The 25,898-nt window shown below is 42.3% G+C and overlaps 4 protein-coding genes across 6 annotated transcripts; 1 reads left to right on the top strand and 3 right to left on the bottom strand.

Moving 5' to 3' along the window:
- Positions 1-1,679: 1,679 nt before the first annotated feature.
- Positions 1,680-3,923, bottom strand: LOC115741239 (uncharacterized protein At3g27210-like). Its single transcript, XM_030675045.2, has 3 exons — positions 3,513-3,923; positions 2,727-2,807; positions 1,680-2,310 (listed from the first exon to the last, which is right to left on the bottom strand). Exons 1-3 carry the CDS (start codon positions 3,700-3,702, stop codon positions 1,898-1,900), a joined length of 684 nt encoding a protein of 227 aa, XP_030530905.1. The 5' UTR covers positions 3,703-3,923; the 3' UTR covers positions 1,680-1,897.
- A 2,029-nt stretch (positions 3,924-5,952) lies between these two features.
- LOC115741277 (putative calcium-binding protein CML19) lies at positions 5,953-6,626 on the bottom strand. The gene has a single exon (XM_030675101.2). The coding sequence runs from the start codon at positions 6,514-6,516 to the stop codon at positions 6,091-6,093; it is 426 nt and encodes a 141-aa protein (XP_030530961.1). The 5' UTR covers positions 6,517-6,626; the 3' UTR covers positions 5,953-6,090.
- Positions 6,627-12,885: 6,259 nt separating this feature from the next.
- On the top strand, positions 12,886-14,851 carry LOC115741317 (probable adenylate kinase 7, mitochondrial). Its single transcript, XM_030675174.2, has 4 exons — positions 12,886-13,325; positions 13,652-13,792; positions 13,974-14,201; positions 14,447-14,851. Exons 1-4 carry the CDS (start codon positions 12,978-12,980, stop codon positions 14,597-14,599), a joined length of 870 nt encoding a protein of 289 aa, XP_030531034.1. The 5' UTR covers positions 12,886-12,977; the 3' UTR covers positions 14,600-14,851.
- A 3,178-nt stretch (positions 14,852-18,029) lies between these two features.
- Positions 18,030-24,953, bottom strand: LOC115741231. Of its 3 annotated transcripts, none has more exons than XM_030675029.2 (11): positions 24,780-24,953; positions 23,550-24,289; positions 22,656-22,767; positions 21,846-22,509; positions 21,218-21,446; positions 20,854-21,078; positions 19,578-19,751; positions 19,103-19,166; positions 18,972-19,066; positions 18,774-18,887; positions 18,030-18,652 (listed from the first exon to the last, which is right to left on the bottom strand). In XM_030675029.2, exons 2-11 carry the CDS (start codon positions 24,243-24,245, stop codon positions 18,314-18,316), a joined length of 2,712 nt encoding a protein of 903 aa, XP_030530889.1. In that variant the 5' UTR covers positions 24,246-24,289; positions 24,780-24,953; the 3' UTR covers positions 18,030-18,313. The 3 variants fall into 3 exon arrangements, with proteins under 3 accessions (XP_030530889.1, XP_030530888.1, XP_030530887.1); XM_030675028.2 differs by adding an exon at positions 24,415-24,560 and having other exon boundaries at positions 18,031-18,652; positions 18,972-19,166; positions 24,780-24,952; XM_030675027.2 differs by having other exon boundaries at positions 18,031-18,652; positions 18,972-19,166; positions 24,780-24,952.
- Between the last annotated feature and the right edge of the window lie 945 nt (positions 24,954-25,898).

Here is a 25,898-nt window from a genome sequence, read left to right on the forward strand (position 1 = left end):
CACGGTAAATTCGCGATAAATACCGAATAAGTCACGGAATACTACGAAGAGAATGTCTTTTTATGAATGAAACTTTGTTATTACAACGGATGGAGTAATATCGTCGGTTTTTGCGTACTTTGCACAAGTAAATAGTTTGCTGTCCTCGTGTAGAACGGCATCATGGCCACGGAGTTTCGATTCAGGGTTTGGCACTGTCGCCAAAGAAAGGGTTCCTTTGTATCCCCATACAATTCCTATCATGTACAATGGTGACCCTGGAAGTGAATTGCACATATGGAACTCAAAGTAAACAGAAGCGAATCGCCCACGATGAGATCTTCGCTTCTTCCTATCGCGGATCCGAGGCGACGTTCTCGCAATGCCAATGCTTATGCACTAGCCGCGCTCCGCATCGGCAACCTTACGCTCAGCCAGCGGGGGAAAAAAGGGCGCGAAACCAACATTCCACGTCACATTAAACGTACTCTTTCGTCTTCGGGAGGTTGCGTTTGCCTCGGGCAATAGAGAGTTATCTTGAATGTACCGAGACTCTTTTAAGTGTGAACTGAAACTGGTGGGTTTTGACCCTATTCCAGGAGCACAGCGCGAGCGAGCTCCATTGCCCGGCATGGCCATGACTCTGTCTTCCTCCAATAATGGCTCAATTATTCTTTCGATGCTTGTCTCCATCCGTTTCCCGCTGATTCAAATGGTGCCGAAGACTGTCTGAATGGCACCAATGCTTAGCAAAAGAAAAAAGAGAAATTGCGGCTAGGGTTGTTAGCTCCTTCCGCAGTTCTCCTCATCGACAGCGGAAGTCGATCCGAGACACACGGATGAGCGTGACGGAAAAGATGGTCAGCTTCGACGTACCCGAAAAGGTGAAGTGCGAAAACAGAGCGGATGGCGATGACGAGGAGACGCGCATCACTTTTTTAGAAGGTGGCTCTTTGTTCATCGGGTCATGGGGGGGACGAGATAGCAATATTTGAAGTTTCCGAGGATGTTTCGTGAGGCCCTATACTTAAAGAAGCATATTTCGAAATAGGAATCAATCGCACATTGTCCTAAAAGCCGATCATGTAAGTTTTGCTTTTGGCATTAGAGTTCCTTCGTTTCACAGTGACCCCTTTCATTACCTATTGGGATCTATCTACTATTATCGAAAATACCCTTCTGAATTTGATCATTTTGAGTCAATAACTCCCGTGAATTGATGCAATTTTTATGCAATTCCCCCCTACAGACTTTTACTTTTTTTTTTTGGCCACAATGCACCTAAGGCGACTCTCCCGAGCTCATGGCCACGTCGAAAATAATGGCTATAGCCGACTAACGTGTGCTCGCCGCGTGCACATTTTGCAACCGTCGAAAAACAATTTTAACCCAACATCTAAAGGCTGAGGGCCCGAGGCCAAGCCTGCAAATCTCACCATACCTAGAACATTAATTGAGCCATATCAATTCATCGGTCAGCATAATGTTTTTATTACTTTAGCAAATTACAGTTCAATAAACTGTTGACATTGAGGTAGGAATGCCTCCAGAAAAGGGCCGCGGAAAACACGAGACTTCGGTAACTGATGTAAGCCCTGGCCGAACGATGCGGGTGTCCAGTTAAGGATAGGTAAGTTCTTTGTTTGACTCTAGAAACTAGAATGCATATGATTTTCAAGTATCAAATTGACAACAGAAAATGGAGAGGGAAACAAGTTGCAGCAGCCAAAAATCTGTACAAGTCATTTTATACACCATCGTCGTGAATGCATACACTAACAAGACCGCATACTTTTTAAGAACTTAATTCAAGCATCTCAGGAACTTTGTGTATGTACTATGTACAAGTGTATGCACACAAACACAAGTGTGTGTGTATTAATATCAAAGTGGTAACCGGAGTGCAGGAGACAAGGTTCTAACCATGTATAGCTATGGCAGGGGTCATCTTCCTTCTCCTTTTACTAGAACCGCCGCAGGATACCAAGCTCAAAAGGCAATCCTGAAAAGGAGTGACTTGTTTCTCCTCGATAATCGTTGAACCCCCACCAGCAGTCCTCTTGCTGCTGTGAACAGAGTTAGCCCCGGATGCGCTAGAAATCCCCCATGCCGGGTTTGTGGGGTTATTGGAGAATTTATTGTCGCCGTTGAGACATTGGCCGCCTCGGAAACTCTCCTGGAAAAGTTCAGCTAATTTCTTTTTGCCACCAGCTGGGGTTGGTTTGGGAATGGAGCCCAGTGCTTCATCCTTATAAAAGGTTGTGATCCTTTGAGGTGTGCTAGTAATGAAACTATCATGGACCGGAGTACTGCCACGAGAAGGAGTGAAATCTGCAGTGAGCATAACCAGAAAGAAAAGAGTTCAATCTTCTTCTGATTGAATCATCGCCAGGCCCTGACAGAAAACTGAGTTGTAGTGCTTAATGCAAACTCTGTTTCATTCACTCCAGGAAGGATGCAGTTTTATTAAGACATGAAGAGAGATATGTCAAAAGTAGAGCACAATGCGATTAACACTAGAAGCGAATATGTTGATCTTGTTCTGTATCCAATCGAAAGTCGAAATACAAACCCAGCAAGAGGAAATACTTTAGGCGCATATCTGCATTTCAATAGCCTGAACAGCTTCATATATATAGATGGGATGTCTCACATCGTACTTGGAAGTTGGAACACAAGTGTCGTCGAATCCAGCTTACAGAAGTTATACTGATTGAATAGCGCAAAAGAAAAATTTTTCCCCTTACCGCCTTTTACACTGAAGAATTCATCTTCGCAGTCTGACTCCATCCAGGCTTGAGAATCAAAAAACTTGTCCTCTTTGCTCCCTGTGAACGGAAATATGTGAATCAAGTTCAAGCACCAAGAAATAGGAGATGCAGTGCATCACAAGCAACGGAAAATTACAGTCACTCATCAGACATCACTAAAAGATGATCAATTGCAGCATCAACCGGTTAAGTTCCACTGGACAAATCAAGAGCTACATCCATGTAGGTTCCACCAGACTTACATAGCTATCGGTTTGAAGGACTGGAGCAATCTTCAATCACTTGTGTCGACCAAGTGAAGAATGAATTACATGTGCAGGCAGGAATGATCCTTTTTCCTCGTGTTAAGTCCACAAAATGGAGACAACTCCTAGTTACACTCGTGATCCTACTCTAGGAGGCATCGCGAAATATGCCTGCCAGGACATTTAAAGTTAAATTCGAGGACCCTACATCGGTGCCTGGCATACCGAATGACGTGACAATGCAAACATCATTGCTTGATTGCGAAACTTACATCAATTTTAACATAGTGAATCAGTCATTGGATCAACGCAAGGGACTCGAAAAGGAACACTCGCCATTCCAGAACATATCTCTATCATACAAAACAAGACCCACCAGACCAGTGCCCCCCCAGCAGCAACATAAGCCCACTACATCATTTGGCCAGACGAAGATATAGTCGCTTCACGCGAAAGAAACAGTGCAAAACTACAAACGGAACTTGAGCACCAGCTAACTTCAGAAGCCCGAACGTACCAAAATCGGAGAAAGTTGGCGTCCGGCGGGACCCGAGAGGAACACCGATGGCGGCGACAGGGACTTCTCCGGCGGCGGGGCGCGGATGACGAGCACCCATGGGCTTCTCCATCTGGGAGGCGGAAGACAAGCTGCGTTTCACGGCGGACTCCAAGGAAGAGCTCCTCTGGGCAGAAACGCACGAACCCATCTCCCAAGTCCTCGCGAGGCGGTGCTTAGTGAGGCGTAATGCCCGTCAGGCCATGGCAGAGGAGACGGAGAGAGACCCAGAGAGAAGCGTTGCTTGTTTTCTTCCTCTTCTTTCTCCGTGGCGTTGGGCATAAGAAGAGGGTGGAAATTGCTTGAGGAGCAGAATCCGGGCATGTGGGAGGGAGGGACTGGGCGTGTAAGGGAGGAAGAGTTTGGAAGATGGGAGAGATTTGGCCTTGAAAGTGAAGTCATCCATTGGCCTTATCGTCGCCTTCTTTACGGGCATTCGGTCCCCCTGTCTGTCTTCGTTCCCACTTTTCCTTCTTTGGGAAATGAGTTGATGTTCGCTCGGATCGGCCACCCCCCGCCGGCGTACAGGGACGTCAACCGACGATACGACGTCGTGGCCTACAGTATTCGTTATGGACCGTTGGATGACACTACTTGGGAAGAAAAAGTCAATTTTAATTGGCGAATTACAGCGGTTAGATTACGACAATTTGCGGTTGGTACGCTGTCGTACCTTCCCTCGCAAATCGACATGTAACTCAAGGAACGTTGCGACTCGGGCTAGTCGATTTTTATATGCGCTAGAGTGCAATGATTAGAGCATAACATCATTCGATCTGCTTCCTCGGAGCACATTTCTAGCCACATGTAGTTTTCTCTTTTCCGATCGAACACGTGTAATTGACTCATAGCTCGATGAGGGATTTGACCAAATACCAGGTTTTACGGTTGCAATATGATTCTACGGTTTTAATTCTCGTACTCGCACAAAATTCTAGGTAGCGCACGATGCGCTGGCGGTGTAATTGCTTTTGATTGTTGAAATTTTGGACTTCTAAGTCAATCATCGAGTTTATAAGAGATGTACAATTAACCGGCAAAATCGAGTTAAATCAAACAAAACATGCAAGCAAGTTGTGAACCGTACTCGAAATCGATGTTTGCTCAAGCAAACTTGCGGAGGTGAACCAAGTAAAGCTTGAACATAGGCAGCCCGCCCAAAACCGTCCAAGTCAAATCTCATGGCATGGAGAGATCTATCATCCGAATTATTTAAGAGAACATAAGATGGAAAGGTAACAGAGAGTAAATTTGGTAACACATGCGAAAGGCCCGAACGACATATCTATCATCCACCTAATGCTTAGTTCCCCATCCATATGTACCGGATACACAAGGACTAATATGGTTATGGCTCTTAGAAAAGTATATCTATTATCAATAAGGTATAGATATTAGAAGAACTAAGCATAATGAAAAAGAGATAGATGTGTGGAGTGGTGTGCTTAAGTACCGCAACCACCTTATGACGACGGTCATGCCGCCACAACATGACCACCTTATAGTGGTTGCCTCGAACGGCTCTCCATGTGTGGGTTGTCGAAACCATTGACCTATAAGAATTTGATTCAAGCATATCAGTTGCTAATAGTAAAATGAAATTTTAGTGTTCGTGCAATTAGAACGTCGCCTAATTGCAAGATCAATAGGGAAATTGTCGAGAAAGTTCTATACATATTGCACTTATGCCAATTCGGTTCTAAATTTTTTAATTTGACCAAATTAATACTAAACTTTTTGGCAATTTTCCCATGAAGTTTATCCGGCCAATTTTGGCTGTAAATCGTTGATATGGACATCAGCCATCTTACCACGCCTAGCTAGCATTGAAGTGAATAATTTTTAATTTTTTTTAAACAAACTTCTAACTTTTTCTTTTTGCTTTTTTTTCTGATTCCTCTTCTTCTCCTCCCTGGCCACATAGCTCTGTTGCTCACTTGCCGCCGCATCATCAGCCGACCATTGCCACTGCAAGGCCTCGCCATCGCGCCTCCTCCCGTTGTCAACACCAGCCCTTCATCCGCTTGAGTCATCGTTGTGTTCTCCAACCCTCCCTGTCACCATGTGCGAAGGTTGTGAGCCATGGCAATGGAGGTCACGAGCTCCGTCGATTTGCTTGAATGGAGGTCTCCAGCCTCACGCACCCATAGATCTAGGTCGCACAAGCTTGGGGACCTCCATGGCCACGCTCGAGGTTCGGAGGGACATACACGGTCTCTCTGGTGAAGGGGGCCCTCCGACACTCGCCCTCGCCCAAACCAAGCCCAGTGAGGCTAACCCTCGCCCTGTCGCAGGCGTGGGCGACCCTTACCCAGGCGAGACCAGCACTTGCCAACCATTGCTTATGGCCAGTGACAACAAGAAAATTGAAATGTTTATAATTGAATTGGGATAATGCAATAGATTTATGATTTTTTTTTTTAGTAACTTCTCTCAAAATCAAGAGAAAAACAGTGACTCGATTTATTAAACTTTCTACTCATCTCATGGAAGAATGGATGGCCAAAAGAATCAAAACACAGATGAAATCCAAACTAAGTCACGACATCATGACCCTAAACTCATCAAAATTGATGACCCCGTCCCCGTCGAGATCGAACTTGGCAATCATCACCTTACACTCGCCCAGACTCCGGGACTCCCCGAGCCGACTCAGCATCTTCTTCAGGCTCTTGGGCGTGATGCACCCGCCGCCGTCCATCTCGTACATCTTGAACGCCTCCTTCAGGTCGGCGGCCTTCTCCTCCGCCCCGCCGCCCTCGACGAACGCCACGAAGTCCTCGAACCCCAGCTGGCCGTCGCCGTCACCGTCCAAGACCTCCACCGCCGCCTCCGCCTCCTCCAGCGAGATGTCGCCGCCGCCGACGGTGGCCACACACTGCCGCAGCTCAGCGGGGGATATCTTGCGGTCCTTGTCCCCGTCGAAGTGGCTGAAGACGCGCTCGTACTGCTCGCGCTTGTCCATGGTTCTCTTCTCACTGTCTTATTTAGCTACAAAAAGGTTTGAACGTCGAAGCTCTTGAGATTGGGTTTTCACGTTGATGATGTTATGAGACAGTTTTTGATTGAAGAAGAGAGTGAATTTATAGAGGCGGAAATGACGCGTGTCGTGCGTTGACCGCCTGAGTTATGACTTGAAGAAGGGGTATCTCGCTCGCCTTTCGGGGAAGGAAGAAATTGGGATGTTGCCTTTTGTTCCTCGTTTGAAAATTGGGAAAAACGAAGTCAAAGGACTCTTCTTTCACGTCAATACGTCATAGCTGAGACAATGCCTCCTACCGTTTAGAACATTTTTCTTGCATATTAATAATCGTGTTAACACCTCACGAAAATACTTTCGACGAGATATTATATCACGCATGTCGTAGCGACACACACGGTGAGGTTAGCTCGGACGAAGCGTCGATAGAACGTCGTTTTATCTCGTACCTCTGATCCGAGATGATAAACATGCTGATCGAGTGAGCCGTGCCAATTTAAACGAGGAAAAGTCGCTGCATATGGCAAATACTTTACTTGAATCACAAGATGCATGTTTTACAATTCGTCTGGATTGCAAGATTGATAATCTAGATATATTTCGGTGTGTATCACGAGCACATCCTCGCTCGGAATTCCGAGTTTTTCTTGACGCTGGACAAATCGGGATTTTTTGTTCCTACCAAGTTTATCAATAATGAGGAACCACGGTTGGAAATTTTTAGGACCAAGACATCATTATTTTCCCTGAAAAGACATCGGAGCATTGAAGGAGTCAGTGGGAATAGCCAAGAACCCGCAATTTTTGAACCCAGGGCGGACGTGGGGAAGAACATTCTAGAATACGGTACGACATGTCAGGCACAACAAAACGGTCAAAAAAACGAGTGTGCAGTGGGATCGGACCGCCCGTCAGTTCGAGAAAGCGGGGCCCAGATTGACCGTCGTGGTGATTCGTGCCACCGACAAACGAAGCACCACCAGAGAAGCAGAGCCTCCCATTTTGGAGGAAGTCAACAATTGGAATTTTGTGACTCTCGTTTCTCTCATGAATCTCTCCGCATTTGCTGTGTAAAGGAGGAGTGAGCACTGGACCCTTTTTCCATGAAGGTGAGATGGGGCCGGAGAACTCGGAGATTCCCTTGGAGACCGCGCAATTGCGAGTGGAGGTGATCGTCGGAAGAGTTCGATTCGGGTTGCGCTTGACTTGTGAACGACAAATATCATTAGGCTTCAAAGAGGTGCGACCAAATTCTTGAGGAAAAACGTAATTTCTTTTCTCTAACGGGCGGATGCGAGCAAAGAGTCTTAACCTCGATAGATCAATCTCTTTTTATTGATTTCAATTCTTTTCCCCTTTACCTGTGAAAGTGTCCTAGGAAGATTGTCGTAGGGACAAAAGATAACTAGGTATATTTCATATTAAAGTTTGGCGTTAACATCACGTGACACACGCGAGAGGCTCATCTAGAAGTTTGGGAAATGGATAACGCGGCACGTATGTACAATGTCCGAGTATTAAAAGAACTTTGAAATAATTTGTGGTCGGGTCCGTCTAGTGCTACTTATAAATCAATGTACGTATGAAGTTTGCCAGCTTAAGTATAGAAAGGATCGACTAGCTCAGCCAGAGCTATGCAATTTACTTAAGAAATTGGGATGTCAGCTAGCTAGCTGTTAAGAATCAAAATGTGATTTGTTCTTGACGGGATGAAGATGGGCTTCTCTAACTGCAGATTGTTTTGTTATTTGCTTTGTTATGCAATTATTTAGGGTTTGCAAGGCTTGAAAACTAACTATGTATCTTTCGAGTATTATTCTGATTAATTAATGAAATCTTTCTTTTGATAAAAAAAATTAAAAACATTTTGTTGGAGATAAATAACCATAAAAAAAAAAACTTATATTTTTATTTTCAATGAGATCCCTACTTATGCACTTTGCAGATGTTAGTTTTTTTTTTTTTTTTTGACAAAACCGTGAGGTTAGCTTAGACGGTCGACATCGTTTCACCTCCAATCCGTGGTGATAAGCACACCGATCGGACGTGTCACACCAATCTAAATGAGAGAATCCCTATGCATACGAACTCGAGTACGTATTACGATTCACCCGAATCGTGAAATTGATGGTCTAAACGTATTTCGACGTATGCTCCACGCACGCCCTCGCTCGGAATTCCGAGTTTCATGAGAAGACGTTGGAGCACTCAACGGGCCAGCGGAAACAGCCAAGAACGAACCCGCAATTTCGAACCCGGAAAAGAAGTGGAGAAGAACATTCTAGAAGACAAAACAATGTATCATCATACACAATTAAAAACGGTCAAAGTGGTGGGGAAAAAAAAAAACCACCCGTATGGAGCGGACCACCCACCCGTAAGACAAGAAAGCGGGCGGAGCCCCTTTTTACATCGACCGTCGGATCGGTGCGATTCGTATCGCCGACAAACGAAGCACCGCCAGGAAAAGGAGGAGACCTCCCGTTTTCCAGGAAGTCAACACTGGGGGACGAGATTTTCTTCCCCACCAGCGAACGCGAGCAAAAGATTTTTAGACTTGACGGATCGATCTCCTTCATTGATTTCGATTCTTTCGCCCCTTGTCCGTCAAAGTGTCCAAGGAAGATATTTCTCCTAGAGGACAAAAGAGAATTAGGTACACTTTACTCTGAAGTTTGAGGCTACGTCGGGTGACACGTGCGAGAGAGAGAGAGAGAGGCTAATCTAAAAGTTTTGGGAAATGGGTGACGTGGCCCCGAATGGCTATCCAGCGTGATATCTCCTGTAGAATTGTAACGATCTTCAATGCAAAACATGTTCAACTCGTATCCAGATAGGAGAGAGGCGACTCCATCCCCTTGACAACCAATTTGTAAAGATTTCTACGGCGCCAAATAGTCTAAATTCATCTCTTTATGAAATCAATTATCATACACTTTCTCTTTCTTTTGGTCTAGTTAGCCGTTACTTTTCTTTAATGGCCGTGTGTTTTTAATGTGAAAATGTACTTGCAATTATCGATAGCGTATGTAAACATGACCACGGGCCGCTTTGAGCCCGGAACCGGCCCGGGACAAATCCGAAACCGGCCCGTTGACCGGGCTCGCCGGTTCCAAATCGGAACTAGCCCGTGCCATAGGGGCCGGTTACGAGTCCTTTAGAAAGTTGAACCTGAAAAGAAGCCGGTAGAAAAAAAATAAAATAAAAATTTTAAAAAGGGGACCCAGGCAATGGTCACTCCCCTCCCCCCCAACTCTTTTTTTCTTTCTTTATTAATTTGTAAATTCTATCCTAACCATTATAAATACTCCTTACATCTCTCATTTTCTTTTTCTCACAATTCCTCTCAAATTTTCTCAATCCGCTTTCAACTCAATTCTCTCAAAAAATGGCAAGTGGAAGCGGGACTAGTGACAAAGGCAATAACAAGATGGGAGAATCCGATTATCCTTGCGATCCTCGTGATTATGCATATTGGAAATTCGATGATGATATCAATATTATTTCCAATACGGAGCACGTTCCAACGGAAGAAAGTTTTCATCATCCTATCGGTATCGAAAAAACGTCAACAACAAATGAGCCGGAATGAGAGTTTACATCCGATATATGAAACCATTTCTTGAATACGGAAAGATTCAATATTGGTCCAAAAAGATATGATGTAGTTTGTAAACATTGTGGGATAATATACAAATATTTAAATGGCATCTTAAGGCGAAACATCCAACCCAAGCGGGAATTGACACCAGGCAACAACAAATTTCAGGGTACGTCAATCCTAACACTCATCCTTTATTTCATTATAAAGAATAATTAGGTAAATTTATTTTCGCTAAACATTTATAATTTTAAAAGAATATTATTTTCTTAATAAAATTTTTTTTAATTGGTTTTGATAATGCAGCGGCAAATACCGTTTTAATTGCCGATTTAGAAAAGATTTTTAAACCCATTTTTGGTGGATAATTTTTTTACGTTAAATGTGCTTGTCATGTTTTAAATTTATGTGTACAAGATTGTTTAAAAATTCTTGATATTTTTCTCAACTCAATAAAAATAGCAATTCAATTTTTATGGAAACATGCCCAATTAATGAAAGAATGGTGCATATTTTGTAAAATTAATGGAAAAAGATCAAAAATATTTTCAAGTAATGTTTCAAATCATTGGAATTTTACTTATAAGTTGCTTAATGCATCTTTTGCATATAAAGATTTATTATGTGCATTTATTTCGGATAATATTACTCAAATTAATTTATACCCACGAGGGTAGAATATTTACAAAAAAATTTAGATATTTTAAATTTTTTTAATGATACAACTTATACTTTATTCAGTGTTTATTATCCTATTATGCATTTATTTTTAATAGAGTATATTAATATTGTTGGAGTTTTTGAAGAAAATGAAAATGACGATAAATTACGTGATACTATTATAGCAATGCGAACAAAATGACTACATTATTATAGCGAAATTTATATTATTTATTTAGTTGCTTGTGTTTTTTATCCACGTTGCAAATTAGATAGTTTAGGTGATTATTTGAATACGTATTATGAATGTTTACATTTAATTGAAATGGTAAATGTTAGAGCTATACAAACAATTGTTAAAAACACAATAGTATAATTATATAATGAATTTTTTAGTAAATATAATATAGGTGATAATGGATCTTCTCAAACTAGTGACATACAAAGCGGGGACCTAGGTAAAATTAATAGAGGGTACAAACTTCTGTTGAATAGGCAAAAAACTAAAAGGAAGTAATAGGAAATATTTCTGAAATAGAGAGCCATCTAACCATTTCTTTTGAGTTTGATGAATCCGAAGGAAGCACAGATTTCACAATATTAGATTGGTGAAAGAGGCATTCAGCCCAATACCCAATTCTCACTCTCATTGCAAATCATGTTTTAGCAATTCCTTGTTCAGCGGTTGCCGTTGAACAAGAATTTAGCGCTGAAGGCAATATTTTGGAGGAACGACATTCAAGATTAGCTCCAGATTCGATAGAGGCTTAAGTTTGTGTTGATGATTAGACAAAGGCTCAATTATCGACAACAAGAGATAGATCGCAACAATGAAGCATAATTCTTTGATGACGGAGATACCACCGCCATGGGTACCGATACCGGAATGGGTAGCGACGATTGATAATGAGATAAGTATGGGGTTTTCAAAGGTAAAAGAATTACACGAGCTTTGATTCTTCTATCCCAAGAAGATATGTAGACTTTTAATGATAATCCATTAAGTTCAAGTTCATTCCCCTTCTTTTTTTTCCTCCAAAATTTAATTACAATTTGTATTTGATAAATTATTATTTCATAATTCATTATTTAAAAATTAAATTCAAAAATCATAATCAGAATCGAAACCGAAACCGAAACCGGTGGTTCCATTTTCGATTTTGAAAAGAAATCGGGCTCGAAATCGGCCTCGAAATCGCCAATTCAAAATCGAAACCTAAATAACTCCTTAAGGGCTTGGTTCCAATTCCCCCATGGCCACGAACTAGAACCGCCGGTTCATGAACCGGAAGCAGCCTATTCCGGCCCGTGGCCATGCCTAAGCGTATGCACAAGCATTGCGAAGGTTTTCGTCAGGTAAGGTTGGAAATATATTCTTTTCTTTTGGAATATGTGCATTAAAAGTCCTAAAACTGATCGTTAAAATGCAATGGAGTCCTAAAACTTACAAAATGTGCAATTAAGTCCTTTCATTAATTCTATCCAACTAGGCTAACGGAAAATGCCGACATCACATTTTAAAATTACTTTCTCTCTCCTACGTGGCTTTTTTTTTTCAAACTTTATTTAAATTAATTTAAAAAATCAAAATTGGATTTGCGAGTTAGCTATTAAGGAATGAATATAAGCATTTCAAATTATTCAATTTTGATGAACCCCACGGCAATTGTCGTCAAATCTTTTTCCATTTCAGTGTGAGTAGAGTCGCAGCCAGGCCAGCTTTGACTTTTCTTGGGCCCGCACGTAGGTTGGCGTGGAAAGTGTATCCGAATCTTCGAATACCTCTCGACCATCCACGTGTCGCCCATCGGAGCGATCTCCACTGTCAGGGCTTGTGGACGCCCCGAGCACCCCCGAGCTGTGCTACCCTCCGTCGCACCCTAGCCGATCTCGCAATCCACCAGTGGGAATCACCGGATGCCTCATGGCCTCCAATTTCTCCCGAGCTCCCCCAATGATCTTGTGACACGTGGTATATCAGCCTATCTCCGGCTGCTACAATGGTTTGGGCAAAACGTTTCGCTGCACCGCAGCTCACCGAATCACACCTCATCCCCCCAAGCGGTCGCTAAAACCTCACTTTTGCTCGTTCTTTTCCCAAAGACCTCCCCCGCAGCTCTCCATTGTTGGCATCGCCATTTTTATTTTCCATCTAAAACCCTAATTCGGCTCCCACCTCGCCGCCATGGCCGGACTGAGCCGCCACCTCGCAGCCGCCACGCGGAAGCTGCCGGACCGGCTTGGCATCCTTGCGGGCCGGGGCTACGGATCGTCGGCGGGCGCGGCTCTCTTCGATTACTACTCGGACGAGGAGGAGGAGTACGGGCCGTGCGAGGCCGCACAGCCGCGACCGAGAACCGGTTCGCAGAAGCTCGTGCCGGAGAGAGGGATCCAGTGGGTGGTGATGGGGGACAGGGGCGCGAAGAAGCACGTGTACGCCGAGATGCTCTCGAATCTCCTGGAAGTCCCTCACATTTCCATGGGCTCGCTCGTTCGCCAGGAGCTTAACCCTCGCTCTTCTCTGTATAAGCAGGTCTTGTTAATCTTCATTCATTCTCCTTTTCTTGTGTTATTGGAAGTTTGCTCTTCTAGGAGGAGAATCAGTGTGCTTGATTATGTTTTGTGATCTGCTGGCTTCACTGATTAGGACAAAGCATTATGTGACTTTTAAAAGATTTTTCGTGCTTCGTTGCGAGTAGAGACTTATCCTTTACTTTCTAAGTGTATGTGTTGAAGTGTACTAATTTTGAAGCGTCTTACTCTGTTCAAGCCTCATGTAATCGCTCGTTGATTTTCTTTTCAAGGTTATTTTATAAAATTAAAGCTGTTTTTTTTTTTTTTGGGCTGTATATCCGACAGATTGCGAATGCTGTGAATGAGAGAAAGCTTGTACCAGAGGAAGTGATTTTCGCACTGTTGTCCAGGAGGTTAGAGGACGGATATTACAGAGGAGAAACAGGGTTCATTCTTGAGGGTATCCCCAGAACAAGGGTCCAAGCTGTAAGTGGAATGGCTCTCCACACTGTCCTTAATCAGCTTATGAGCCCGAATCTACTTGATGATCATAATGCAAATTTGCATGAGTGTTGGGTCGTGCATTTGAATTTTTTTATGCTTGGATGGAATCTTTTACAGAGAACTTTTAATGTTTAGTTCTCATGAATGTCGGTTCTTTCCGCAGGAGATTCTCGACCAATTTGCCGACATTGATCTTGTTTTGAACTTCAAGTCCACAGAGCAAGCCCCTCTAGCAAAGAATTTAGGGATGGGAGCATTTCCTCCGTCCCTGGACTCTGCCAATTTGCACATACCCAGTTCCAAAGCTGGTTTAAGATCACCGGCTGAGCAACTGGTTTCTGCTGATGTTAGGGGTCCCTGGAAGGAAAACTTGACTGTGTATGCAGAGCAGGTAGGGTGTAGTTCTTGAATATGACTCTGAAGTCCTATATGTGAGATTCGAACCAGTTGTGTTTCTCTCATTTCGATATGCTAGGCGCTGGTTTCTCTCAGTTTTATCATTAGATATGCGTGGGGTTCCATCCAATGGTATTATGCATGCGCATAAAATGCTTCTTTAGGCCTCTGGTTGATCTGTCATACATATAAGAAGTAGAGGAAAGAATGATTTGCTCACTTGCCTTCTATTTTCAACAGAGTAAGTTGCTGGAAGAATATTATCAGAAGCAAAAGAAACTTCTCAACTTCCAAGTTGCGAGTGCACCCGGAGAAACCTGGCGTGGGCTGTTGGCGGCACTACATCTTCAGCACGTGAATGCTGCCGACTCTTCCCAAAAGCTGACTGCATGAGTCTATTCTTAGTTGGTTCGTGGATGCAATGTCCCGATCGCAATCCGGCATATATAGGGTAAATAGATACGAGTCTAGAGCGAGTTGAGTTCTGGCAAGTATTCCAATTTTGTTTTAGCTTCGAGGCATCAAACCGAGTTGAGATGCAGCGTGTTGTGTTTTTCATGTGGGAAGAGATGGAAGAACAGAATGTACTGGCATGTATGACCATAATATGACAGCATGTCCATATATGTCTTGTGATTGAAATCATTTGTTCTTGTTGTTTTGTCGGATCTTCATCTTCATTTTCTTCTATGGGAGTTGCTATTGCGTCCGTTCGTTGACCAAACATGGGTCCGTCTTCTTCGATTGAAATCAAGTGAACTAAACTTAAAATCTCTCATTATTTAATATGGGAAATAAAAGTATTGTCATTTAGTGTGATCGGTTTTGTGCCTAGAAACGAAAGTACTTAATATGTGAACATCGCTTTTGTGTTTAGAAATTCTCAACACAAATTGAACGCCCAAATAAAAAGGACAAAAAATAAAATAAAAAAGGGTATGGAAAATCAAAAACTCTAACCAAATCGAGCATAGCAGAGTTGAACCGATTTTCGGTTCAGCTTGTATCGGTTCAGCTTGTATTAGATTTGGTTTGCGATTCGGTTTGATTTAGTTGTTCATCACATCGGTTCGATTTTTGAAAAGTGAACATAATAGAGCCGTTGACACCTCTATTGAAAAGTAGTTTTGAGTCTTCATGATCTTTAGCGAAAATTTGCGTGTTCCATAATATAATTTCAAGGCCTTTGGTGCAAAGTTTTATTTACAAATATTGAAAACCTAATATGACTCATCCAATAATGGAGGAAAGTTTTCGAAAAGTTATAAACTTTTTAATGGTACCAATTTAGTTTTAATCCTTTTGACTTAGAGCCAATTCGGTCATTTCAACTAATTTTGACCATATATTATTATCGTGGATGTCAACCGATCTTGATGTAGATATTTTGTAATAATATTTTAATAATATTTTATTTCTTTATTTTTGTTCTTGTTTTTGTCTTTTTTTTTCTCCTTTTTTCCGGTGGCCGACGAGGTCCGGCCTCATCACCACAAGCAACAGTTGGCCTCGTCGGGCCTTGCCCCGGCCTTGGTGACACTCGGCAAGGTCGATGTTGCCTATCGACCTTGCCCGGGCCAAGGCAGCGTCGCCAAGGCTAGGGCGAGGCCAACCCTTGGCCGGCCGATGCTTGGCCTAGCTAGATCTAGCAAGGCCGCCCTCGTTCGGGTTGCGGGCGCCGCCCGACCTCATCAGATCCGGCGAGGGCGGCCTTGCGGGCGTCGAAGAAAATCGAAGTAATATGAGCAGAGGTAATATGGTCTTTCACATTTATTCTTATTCTGATTCAGAATGGATTAAGTGGAATGTTCTTGTACTTCTGCTGAAACTGAAGATTCCATTTCATGGAAAATATAAAACTCGTCTTTTCTTCGGTCGTTCTCGCCCTCGGAAGCGATGGAGGAAGGGAAAAAAAAAAACAGGTCTTTGTAGTTATTAAATGTTGAAATCTCTCAGCAGCAAGTCACAGATTTTACTCAGCTTCTTCTTTTTCGTTTTCCGGAGACTTTTCGCAGTTGTAAAGTAGTCAGTTTTGACAAATCATGAAATTTTTACATGCGAACATGTAAATCTCCTACAGGTTCTCCAAATCAGATTTTGATCAATACACAGGTTTCTTTTTGAGTTGTCGCTTTGGTTGTCTCAGCATTTCTAGAGCTTACATGATCTAGCAAATCAGAAGCTTGAATTTTCTCCCGTTGTTGTCTGGTCTTATTAAAGATCAAAACAATGTGTTAAATGCTATTTTCAATGGTATTGCCGTCTCTTCTTGTTATGTCCCGTGTTGAATACTTAATTTTGCTAGATGTAAGTAATACCCATATGCAAATATCGAGAGAAAAGGCAAAGAGTAGCCTTGGATCAATTTGATGGGGTTGGTCCATGGAAATTTGACCAAGGTGGTAGTCCAATGGACCTGTGACCATGAGTGCTCTTTCAAGTTCGTAGAAAACGAGGGATTTCGGCTGTTCGGAATGGACTCTAGCCGAAGTTTGTAATCCCGACGCGGAACCCATTGAGACATGACTCTCACAAGTTGTAATCGGAAGAAAAAAAAGGTAAATTGAGGAAATATTTCTCCGAGACATCTTAATAAATGACTGATAGCAAGATAAAAGTAAGGGGATGAGAGGAAAGGTGGGCGTGTGTAAGTAGTGAGTGTATCACGAGAACATATTGCAATTGCGCCAAGGTGGTGTTGACGTGCATTATATCAAATAAAATTTTAATAACTTTTGTATTTTGCTATAATTTTTATTTCTTCTCTTTTCCTTCATCTTTTTTTTCCCTTTTAATTAGGGCCGACAGACGGTTGGCCGACATATAATAAATTATTGGTCCTTTTGTGGCATATTCTATTGATTAATTATTTGGATTTATTATTTGCGACGAGAATTCCATCATCCACATTAACGTGATTAGTGGGGAATCTTTTTAGGGCAGCAAAATCACCACGATAGGAACCCTTGTTCCACATTGACACTACTAATGTCCCGCCCAAAATCTTGAATCAAACTCCCAACATATTGAAATGCTTCCCATCTCGTCTCGTCTCGTCTCGTCTCCATCGTTGCTCCTTCTGTAGCATCAGCCATCTTGTCGAGGCTTGGAGAGGGCAAGAGACGGGCGGGGCGGAGCACATGTGAGAGTGAGAGGAGGGTTTTTGATGTGTTCGCGGGATTTCAAAACCCTACCGATCCCGCCCCTTTTTGAAATGTCGAGAGAGGGTGAGGGAGGGGAATGACGAGTTCGCCCCTGTAATTGCTGGGGCGGTCGGAGTAGTGCCTCGGGAAAAACTTGCGGGATTGGAACTGTCGACACCCCCTACTCATGTGTCATGGAAGATATGGGTCAGTGACTGGTTGCCTTCGCTTTCGCCGCCGCCTTCATGTTTGGCATCATGGCGGCAGTGCCAACGAAAAAAAAAAAAAAAAGAACGGTAAATTTGTAGAATTTAGATTAAAGGTATTTTGGTAAATTAGAAGAGATTTCCGAAATTTGACAAATTAGAAAACTAAAAATTCGACGAAAAGAAGAAAAAAAAAAAAAAAGATCGTCGTTACAAATCTACAATTGTCGATGGCCACCTCTCGTCACCTTCCCTAGAGGCCTTTGACCTGCGCTGTATGAGAACGATCATCTCACAGTGATCGCCGTGCACAAATCATGACCACTCTCATCACCCTAAGATCGAACCAAGATAGAGTAGCAAGGACACCCACATAGCCAGAACTGCTCGCATGTCCCGACCGCAGCCATGCAATGAAGGTTCGCGGTGCTGGTGGTAGCAGTGAATCAGTGATGCTCTCACCCGAACATAGTTGCTTTTTAATATGTATATATTTCGAATTTATCCATTGTTACTTTTTCCTAATTATTCTTTCCAGCTTTCTTTTATTTGCACCAAGTCCAAGTGACTTCCAAGTGGCCGACACTTTGAGCTTTCGCCGAATTCTTTCTATACAAGAGCTTCAGATATACAGGTAGAAACAAAATCAGATGGCACACTTACACCACAGGTAAGCCAGGAGGAGGAGGAGGAGGAGGAAAGAGGAGGGGGGGGGGTGAATGACAATCATTTCTTGATAACGGAGTAAATTTGTACAGCTACTCACAGCTCATCCAGACCTCCCGCAGAAGCTGATACCTATGAGGTTGCTGTTGGCGGTGGCCTTTGCCATTCATCTGGGCGGGCTCAGCGGATGTGGATGAAGATGAGGATTCATTTAGGAAGATTGATGTTAATGGTGAATTCAATTCATCGAGTTCGTCGTCGCTATTTTGCGCTTTCTCAAGTACAGACGACCTACTTCTTCTCAGTTGAGATTGGTTGCCGAGCTCACTGAGGAATCCTGCAACCGAAGCTACCGAGGGTGGTGGATAGACCGGGTTGGCTGCAATGCACGGGTAGCTGGCGACTAATTCCTCCCCAGCTTCAAAGAGATCCTGCGTCATCGAGAACCATCATGGGGCTTTTGTCTAATTTGAATGATTAGTCAGGAAAAAGAGTGCCAAAGTGTGCTTTTGCAGGATCACTAAATACTATCAGGTGGATGCAATCACTAACCTCAGAGGCCAAGGCCTCCAGCACAGCATTTGGGACCGGGTCAGGGCAAAACTCGTCTGCAGAGAAATTGTCGAGAACCCTCTTAATCAGAGATGCACCAAACGTAGGGCATACCTTCATGGGGCAAAAAAAGAGTATACTCAACGGTACTATCTCACTGGAACAATAGTAGAAATGACATAGAGCTTAAGGCGATACCTCTTTCCTGGTTGATCTACTTAAAAGCATGCCTTTCGGAAGCATCATAAGATCACTCAAAGCATGTAGGAGATGGAATGATTTGAAGGTAGCATCTCCTGTTTCATCCTCATCCACAATTCCGTTCTCATCTCCATGTGAATCATCGTCATCCAAGCCAAATAGGTCAGTCAGCCATCTAGACCAGTTCCCAATCTGCCGTGCCAAACAAAAAAAAAGAAGAACGCAACTTAATTCTTCAACACGCAAGGGCCAAATTATAAATGATACATGATTGTTGATGGTTCGGATCAAGTCAAATGAATGAAGCAGATCACGACTCCCATTCCTCTTCTTCTCTTTTTTCTTTTGAATGAATGAAGAAGGAAAAGAACGCAACAAAATGCATCTCGTGTGATATCTGATTCACAACATGATTCTTCGTGTGATGCTGTGAAGAAATGGCAAAGGTAGGTCATACAATGCGGGTCAAAGCAATCATTTTCTGTTTGAGTGATGACTTATAGCTTGGGCTTTTGATCTGATTGCAATGCAATTTGACTTCAGAGACAGGAGAATGATTAATACTTTGCATAAACTTAGAACTAGAAATTGAATATCACTTACAGCATTTTTCAGTTGAGCACCAGCTTGGAAGCTTGACTTTCCCGCAGGTATTGGGAGAACCTTGGGATCGCTAATGGGGTCAGACACCGGATCTGTTGGAATCTCATTTGCAGATTCCCGAAGAATGGCATTAAACATGGCTACATCTAACCTAGCCACGCAATGCTCCATTATCTGCACAGAGATTACTAACTTCAGTTTCATATGACTAAACTGAAAAGTGAACACTCCATGTGTCTGAAAAAAGGAAATTGGAGCAAACATTAACAAATAAGGGTAATGATCAACATCAAATAAAGAAGGAATAGTAAGTAAAGCTTAGAAAAAAATTCCAGTATCCCTGCACTGAGATGGTAATGCTCTCAATAGTATTCTAGACCTTCCAATTGTATAGTAAAAGGCATGTCTTTTCCCAAATGAAGTACAATAATACATTCACTCATTTGGATTCGATAAGCTTAGAGTTTTCAGACAGTGACACCCTAATGTGCGACCAAGACCCTTGACACTCTAATAACGAGGCCAAGACCAAAATCCATTATTATATATCACTTCTTTTCATGAGAGTGAACATCTTAATGTTGCATGAATTAGATATGGTCTACAGTGTAGTGCCACATAATATGCATGAATGGGATCTGACAATTCCAAGCTGAGAGAATATATGGGCAACAACTATTGAATTGACTATCGATACACCCTATATCTAACCATTTTTGACCAATGAAGATCATCGATCAGTTATCACCCCTCCCTTTCTAATCAAGCGGAATTCCATGTCGTCAAGCAGGCAAGGATCTGCCACCCAAAAATCGAAATTATTGATCAATCCTTACTAGAGAAAATCTGTACTTTTTTTCCGCATTCTATCTTCTAATGTCCTTCGATTTGCTATTGCACATGGTGCTCTCAATTGTCAATGTCTATTAAGCTAATCCCACCAGAAATGTGGATAATGGCAATCGGAGATACCACCTTAGTAAGCACAGGCTGAGAGAATACATGGGTAACAGCTACTGTATTAACTATGATACCTCCCAATATTTGCCATTTGGACAGATGAAGATCATCGATCAGTTATTCCCCTCTCTTTCTATAAAGCGTAATTCCACGTCGTCAAGAAGGTAAGAATCCACTGACATTCCAATGCTAGAAAAGTAATATTTTTTTCGTGTTCTACTTTTCTAATGACCTCCTATTTGCTATTACACATGACGTCAATGTCTATTATGCTAATCCACCCAGAAAGGTGATTAATGGCAATTCAGAGAGATACCAATTTAGCAAGCACAGGCAAACAACCACACTCGTGGCCTCCACCTCTGACAGGACAAAGTCTCTCGCATGCATCCGTAAATGCTTTCTTCCACAGATCCACTGAAATGTTGCCTTGCTCTTGATCTTCCACATGTGTCACTTTTCTGTTGTTTTTTATAGAGCCGGAACCCTTGGCTCTACCAAGCAACTTTGCAGCACTAGACTGCATGTATGGAGTCAGAGACTGAAACGTGAAACAGGAGATGCCCGTCAGGTCAATCAGTCAAACCATTTGCAATTATATTGACAACAGGAAGGTAGAAATTTCAATTGAAGAAAAGTAGAGGAAGTCGGGGAAGATGAGAGAGGACTAATGTAAAAACCTGCCACCACAGAGACTCAACAATGCGGGAGAAGATCCATGCTTCAACTTTTTCCAATTCAGATATGAGTTTATGCACATTCTCATTGTCATCCTCTGTTCTGGCATTTTTATTTCCCTTCTTTCTGGGGTAGGACTCTCTCGATAGCGGTACTTCAATATTTCCCTTTGGTATCATCTGGCTTATAATTGCTCTTAGCACCACAGAATTTGATAACCAATAAGTTAACCTGTAATAACAATGTAGCTGTATAAAAGCTGTTCAAAAACTATTTCTACTCGAACATTTGTCCCACATGCAACAGGCAATGCAGGCAATGAATTGATGACAAGACCAAAACTCTAGCATCTCCACTCAATTTTCGCCAAAACGATGTTCTTATAAAATCCCCAAATCAACATAAGCTAATACCTGTTTCCCATAGTAATTGAAGCCAAACTCTGGTACCCTTCATCCCAACTAGAGCAGGCATATAATGTATTTGCTTACACATGCAGGTAAAAAGTTATAATAAACTTTTTTCACATGAAAAACACGAAGAATGACACACCATTAATGGAGAATATGATGTTTGGCAAATATGAGGAAAAAATTTAGACAAGCAAAAGAAACAGCAATAAAAATGCACCTTGAGACATCGCTTCCACAGGCTCTCGCCACCAAAAATAATCCTGAGACTATACTCCTTCCTGCATTAGCTATGCTTGCTTGGGGAAGCTCTCTAATAGCATAGCGATAAAATCGAGAAAGGCGCCTAGCTGGAGCATGAAACTTACTTGTGGAACCACCATGCTCTGCAATCACAGAATAAAGAGCAACTTCAATGGCAGCAGTCTCTCTCAGCTCTCCCTCCACCATTTGAATTTTGTTCTCCAGCTGTTGGAGCTTGGCATCCATAAGTGTGCGTTTCGTATCCTTAGGATATACTTTGTCCACTTTTCTATCACAGCCACTGTGGTATCTTGCTCCCCCTGTATCCCGCACGGGACCTCTTCCGTTTTCTTCCTCTGGTATGCAATAACCATTTCTGTTCCCTAGGAAGTTGGCAGCAGTTTCAGGAGTTAATCGCTTCTCACCATTAGCCTCACCACTAGCATCGTCATCAAATCCCTGCATCTCGTCGGATGAAACTTCATTGGCAGAATAACAGTGCAACATGCCGTTCTCCGCATTTTTTGGGTCATTGCTTCTAACTTCAGTTCTTTCATAGGAAACTTTCCGGTGAACTTCCTGGGCAGAACCTACTTTCTCAGTTCTTCTTGGGATGCAATCTACTGCTATTCTTTCGGTACCTAGGTAGCACAATGGAAATTGTTTTTGGGAAGGGCATCAAACTAGGCTCAGAGGAGTCAAACGAAGCAGTATCATTTTTCTGGCCTCCCCACCTCAACAGACAAGTCAACTGACGAGGAAAGTGAGGGCAATTGAGAGAACTTACCATGAGCAATGATGCTTGGCATCATGTTCAATCTTTTAATCCCAGCTCCGGAAGCTAAGATATGCTCCTTTCCACTGCTTTCTAAATTATTATCCGTAAAATCCGATCCACTCTGACAATCCAGGTAAATTATTATCACTTAGTACTGTCATAACATGTGAAACATACTGTAAACTCTTGCCTTAATTGTGATGCCATCATTAATCATAGCACAGAAATCAGCAAAAACATGGAAGATTCAAGATGTCCACTAATTTATATCCAATGAGGTAATTGTACTATGTAGCTTCCCAAAAAGAAAAGTCAACGATAGAATGAATTTTCTTGCCATGATTTCTCCAGCCTTTGCATGTGTCTTCTATTCACGTGCATATTCCGTTAGCTCATCCAAAGGACAATCTAAGCCTACCATCCATATATAGATGAATTCCCCCGATGCACGCCTCATCTCATGCGCAAAAATATGCACAATGAATCCATTATTATGCCTATAACAATCAATATTAGCAGAGAGGGACCGGTGGCATCACTAGAATGTCAACAAAACAAAAACTTCACTCCAACCATAGATAGTCAGAAAAAAGACGGCTAAAGCAGGAAAACCATGAAGTGAAAACACACTATATTATTGATTCACATGCATTATCCTTTTGTTCTTCCAAGGAACATTTAAGCCCGCCATGTATATCTAGATGAATTCACCTCATGCACACCTCATTTCATTTGCAAAGTGTGCACACTATTAGTATGCCTATCGCAACCAATATTACCAAAGAGGGACCCGTAGCATCTCTAGAATGTCAACAAATAAAAAAAGTTCACTGCAACCGTATGATAATCAGAAAAAGATTGCTACAGAAGGAACAGGATGAAGCTGAAAACACAGTTGGCTACCAGCTGCATTGGATGCACTGAACCATCATTATGCTCCAGAGGAGCAGAAGAAGCAGTCACAGAAGAGTGAGAGGAACCATCATCATCAGTGGAGAAGGTAATCTCCGCTTCCTCTGCAAATTCTTCATCAACTGAATCTATAACAGATTCACAGTCATTTGTACCTAGAGATACCTCTTTTGAGTGACTGCTTCCCCTCAACACTGAACTACCCCTACCCTTATCAACAGATTGAATCTTGACGTACAAAATAGGTTGAGCCATATTCCTAAAGTTCCTTTTGCAGTTCATGGCAGTACTTATATTCAGGGGCTCGTCAACCACACCGTAGTCCGCCAAGTTTATCATGGCAGTGCCTATCAGCTGCCCCTTCATGATATTATCTCTTCGAGGCTCAAACAGGTTAAACTCCAAGTAATTTTTCTGGAATACATCACCATTTCCAGCTTTGACCTTGATGTCCTTCAGGAGGGTTGCAGATAATCTGAAGGATTCATTGAATTCTATTTTACCCTCACCAACATCAGAACCGAGAAACGGAACCACAGATTTCGTAGAGCCGGAAGTCCTTTCCCCATTCTGCCACTGGATCAGGACGGAACGGAGGGATCTGAGTGTTTGTGATGGAGGCCAAGGCGCGATCTCCTGAACATGGATTATATAATCAAGTCGAACTGAGGCGCTCTTTCTAACCATTTTCTGTCGTCTCCAAGTCAAATGCTATGCCACAGTAACTAACTCTGCAGTCATGGAAAAAAGATCGCCCAACATCAAAAACCCAACAAATGCGAAAGACATAAAGTCGGCCTATAAACAAGGAAACATCGAGTATAAGCTCAGAAAACTCTCCGTCCTGAAAAAGTACCTTCAAGGGCAAAGAAAAGGAACCAACATAATAACTTGAGCTCAGTTTGGATAAGCAAAGTACAGGAAGAGAAACCCAATGAGCACACCAACCCACGAGAGATCCAAAAGTAAAACCAGGTCTTTACGTTGGCAATGTCGCAGCGCCTACATTGAAAAAGCGAGCTCTTTACGTTCGGTTCATCAACTGAGCTCAGATCAAAAGAACCCAAAAGTTCCAACCCACGAAGTCGAATCCGCTCATTCCCGAGCTCGAACTAGAATCTCCCGAATCAGACAATCGGAATGCAGGAATGAATCGACGCGAAGGAAAACGATGTCTCAGCTAAAAAAGAATCATCGTCACGACTCTAAACCGACATTCACCTGCGAAATCAGCAACCGGGAGCTCGCAGGAGCTTGCGCAGGCACCGAGGAAACGAAACGTTCGGCTACGTGCTCCGCTCCGACCGCAATGTCTGAGCTTCCAAGCTCAGAAGCTACAAAGAGTGAGTGTGAGTGAAGGAGAATGGGGAAGACGGAGACAATGACCCGCAATATAATACATAGAAATATCACAATAAATAAATAAACAGAAAATGCGGACATTGGAAAAAGGCAAGCAAAGCAAGGATTTCCATAAATATATTTTTTTTTATAAAAAAATCATGACGTCACTATTCCAGGTGAGTAACTTGAAGGACAATTAAAGAATTCTCTAATGCACCGAGCCAAGCGCCGTCGTTTTGCGAGCTCCCGTGTCGTTTTTCAGGTCGTTGGATAGTGACATCCGGTCGGTCTCCTCCATTTCGAGGCAACCCAAAATGAGTTGGTCTTTATTCATGTGGATCTTCTTTCTTTTTTTTAAAATCCTAATTTACTCGTATTAATCCGACTGAATAATAATTTTTTTTTATAGATGATGTTTTCAGGTAAGAGCTACTTTCAAAAGAGTCAATGCGCATTCATTTAATATCGAAAGAGTAAATGCGCATTCATTTAACATTTTTAGCATTCATGCCGGATTTACGAATCTCATGTCGACATTTCTAATTTAATGGCCGGAAAAAAAAAACGCTATCTCATCTCATTCTTTTGTTCCTTTTGAAAACTCTTAAAAGATAAAAGCAACATAACTAAAAAAGATTAAACCCCTTTTTATCATGGTGTCATCATTTTGGCTCCCACTCTCTTGTATGCTTTTATTTATTTAAATAGGCTAATTTTTGTAAATTATACGAGTCCGTCTAAGGAGAGAATCTTTCGTGAAAAAGAAAAAGAATATGACAGGTAGATTAATGTAAAATAACTCAAAGTCATCGATCCGATTGAGGACACGTGGCATTACGAAAAATTAATAGCCATCAAGCATCTACATTAAGTTGAGGAATTTCGAGATACAATTTTCTCAAAGTTAAATAATCCATTTGAATTGATGTGTTCAGTAATTCGTTTGAGGGTTAAAGCATCGATGAGTCTTCTTCATTAGCCGGTGGCGACCCACCG

This window comes from Rhodamnia argentea, chromosome 8 (genome assembly GCF_020921035.1).
Source record: "Rhodamnia argentea isolate NSW1041297 chromosome 8, ASM2092103v1, whole genome shotgun sequence".
NCBI lineage: Eukaryota > Viridiplantae > Streptophyta > Magnoliopsida > Myrtales > Myrtaceae > Rhodamnia > Rhodamnia argentea.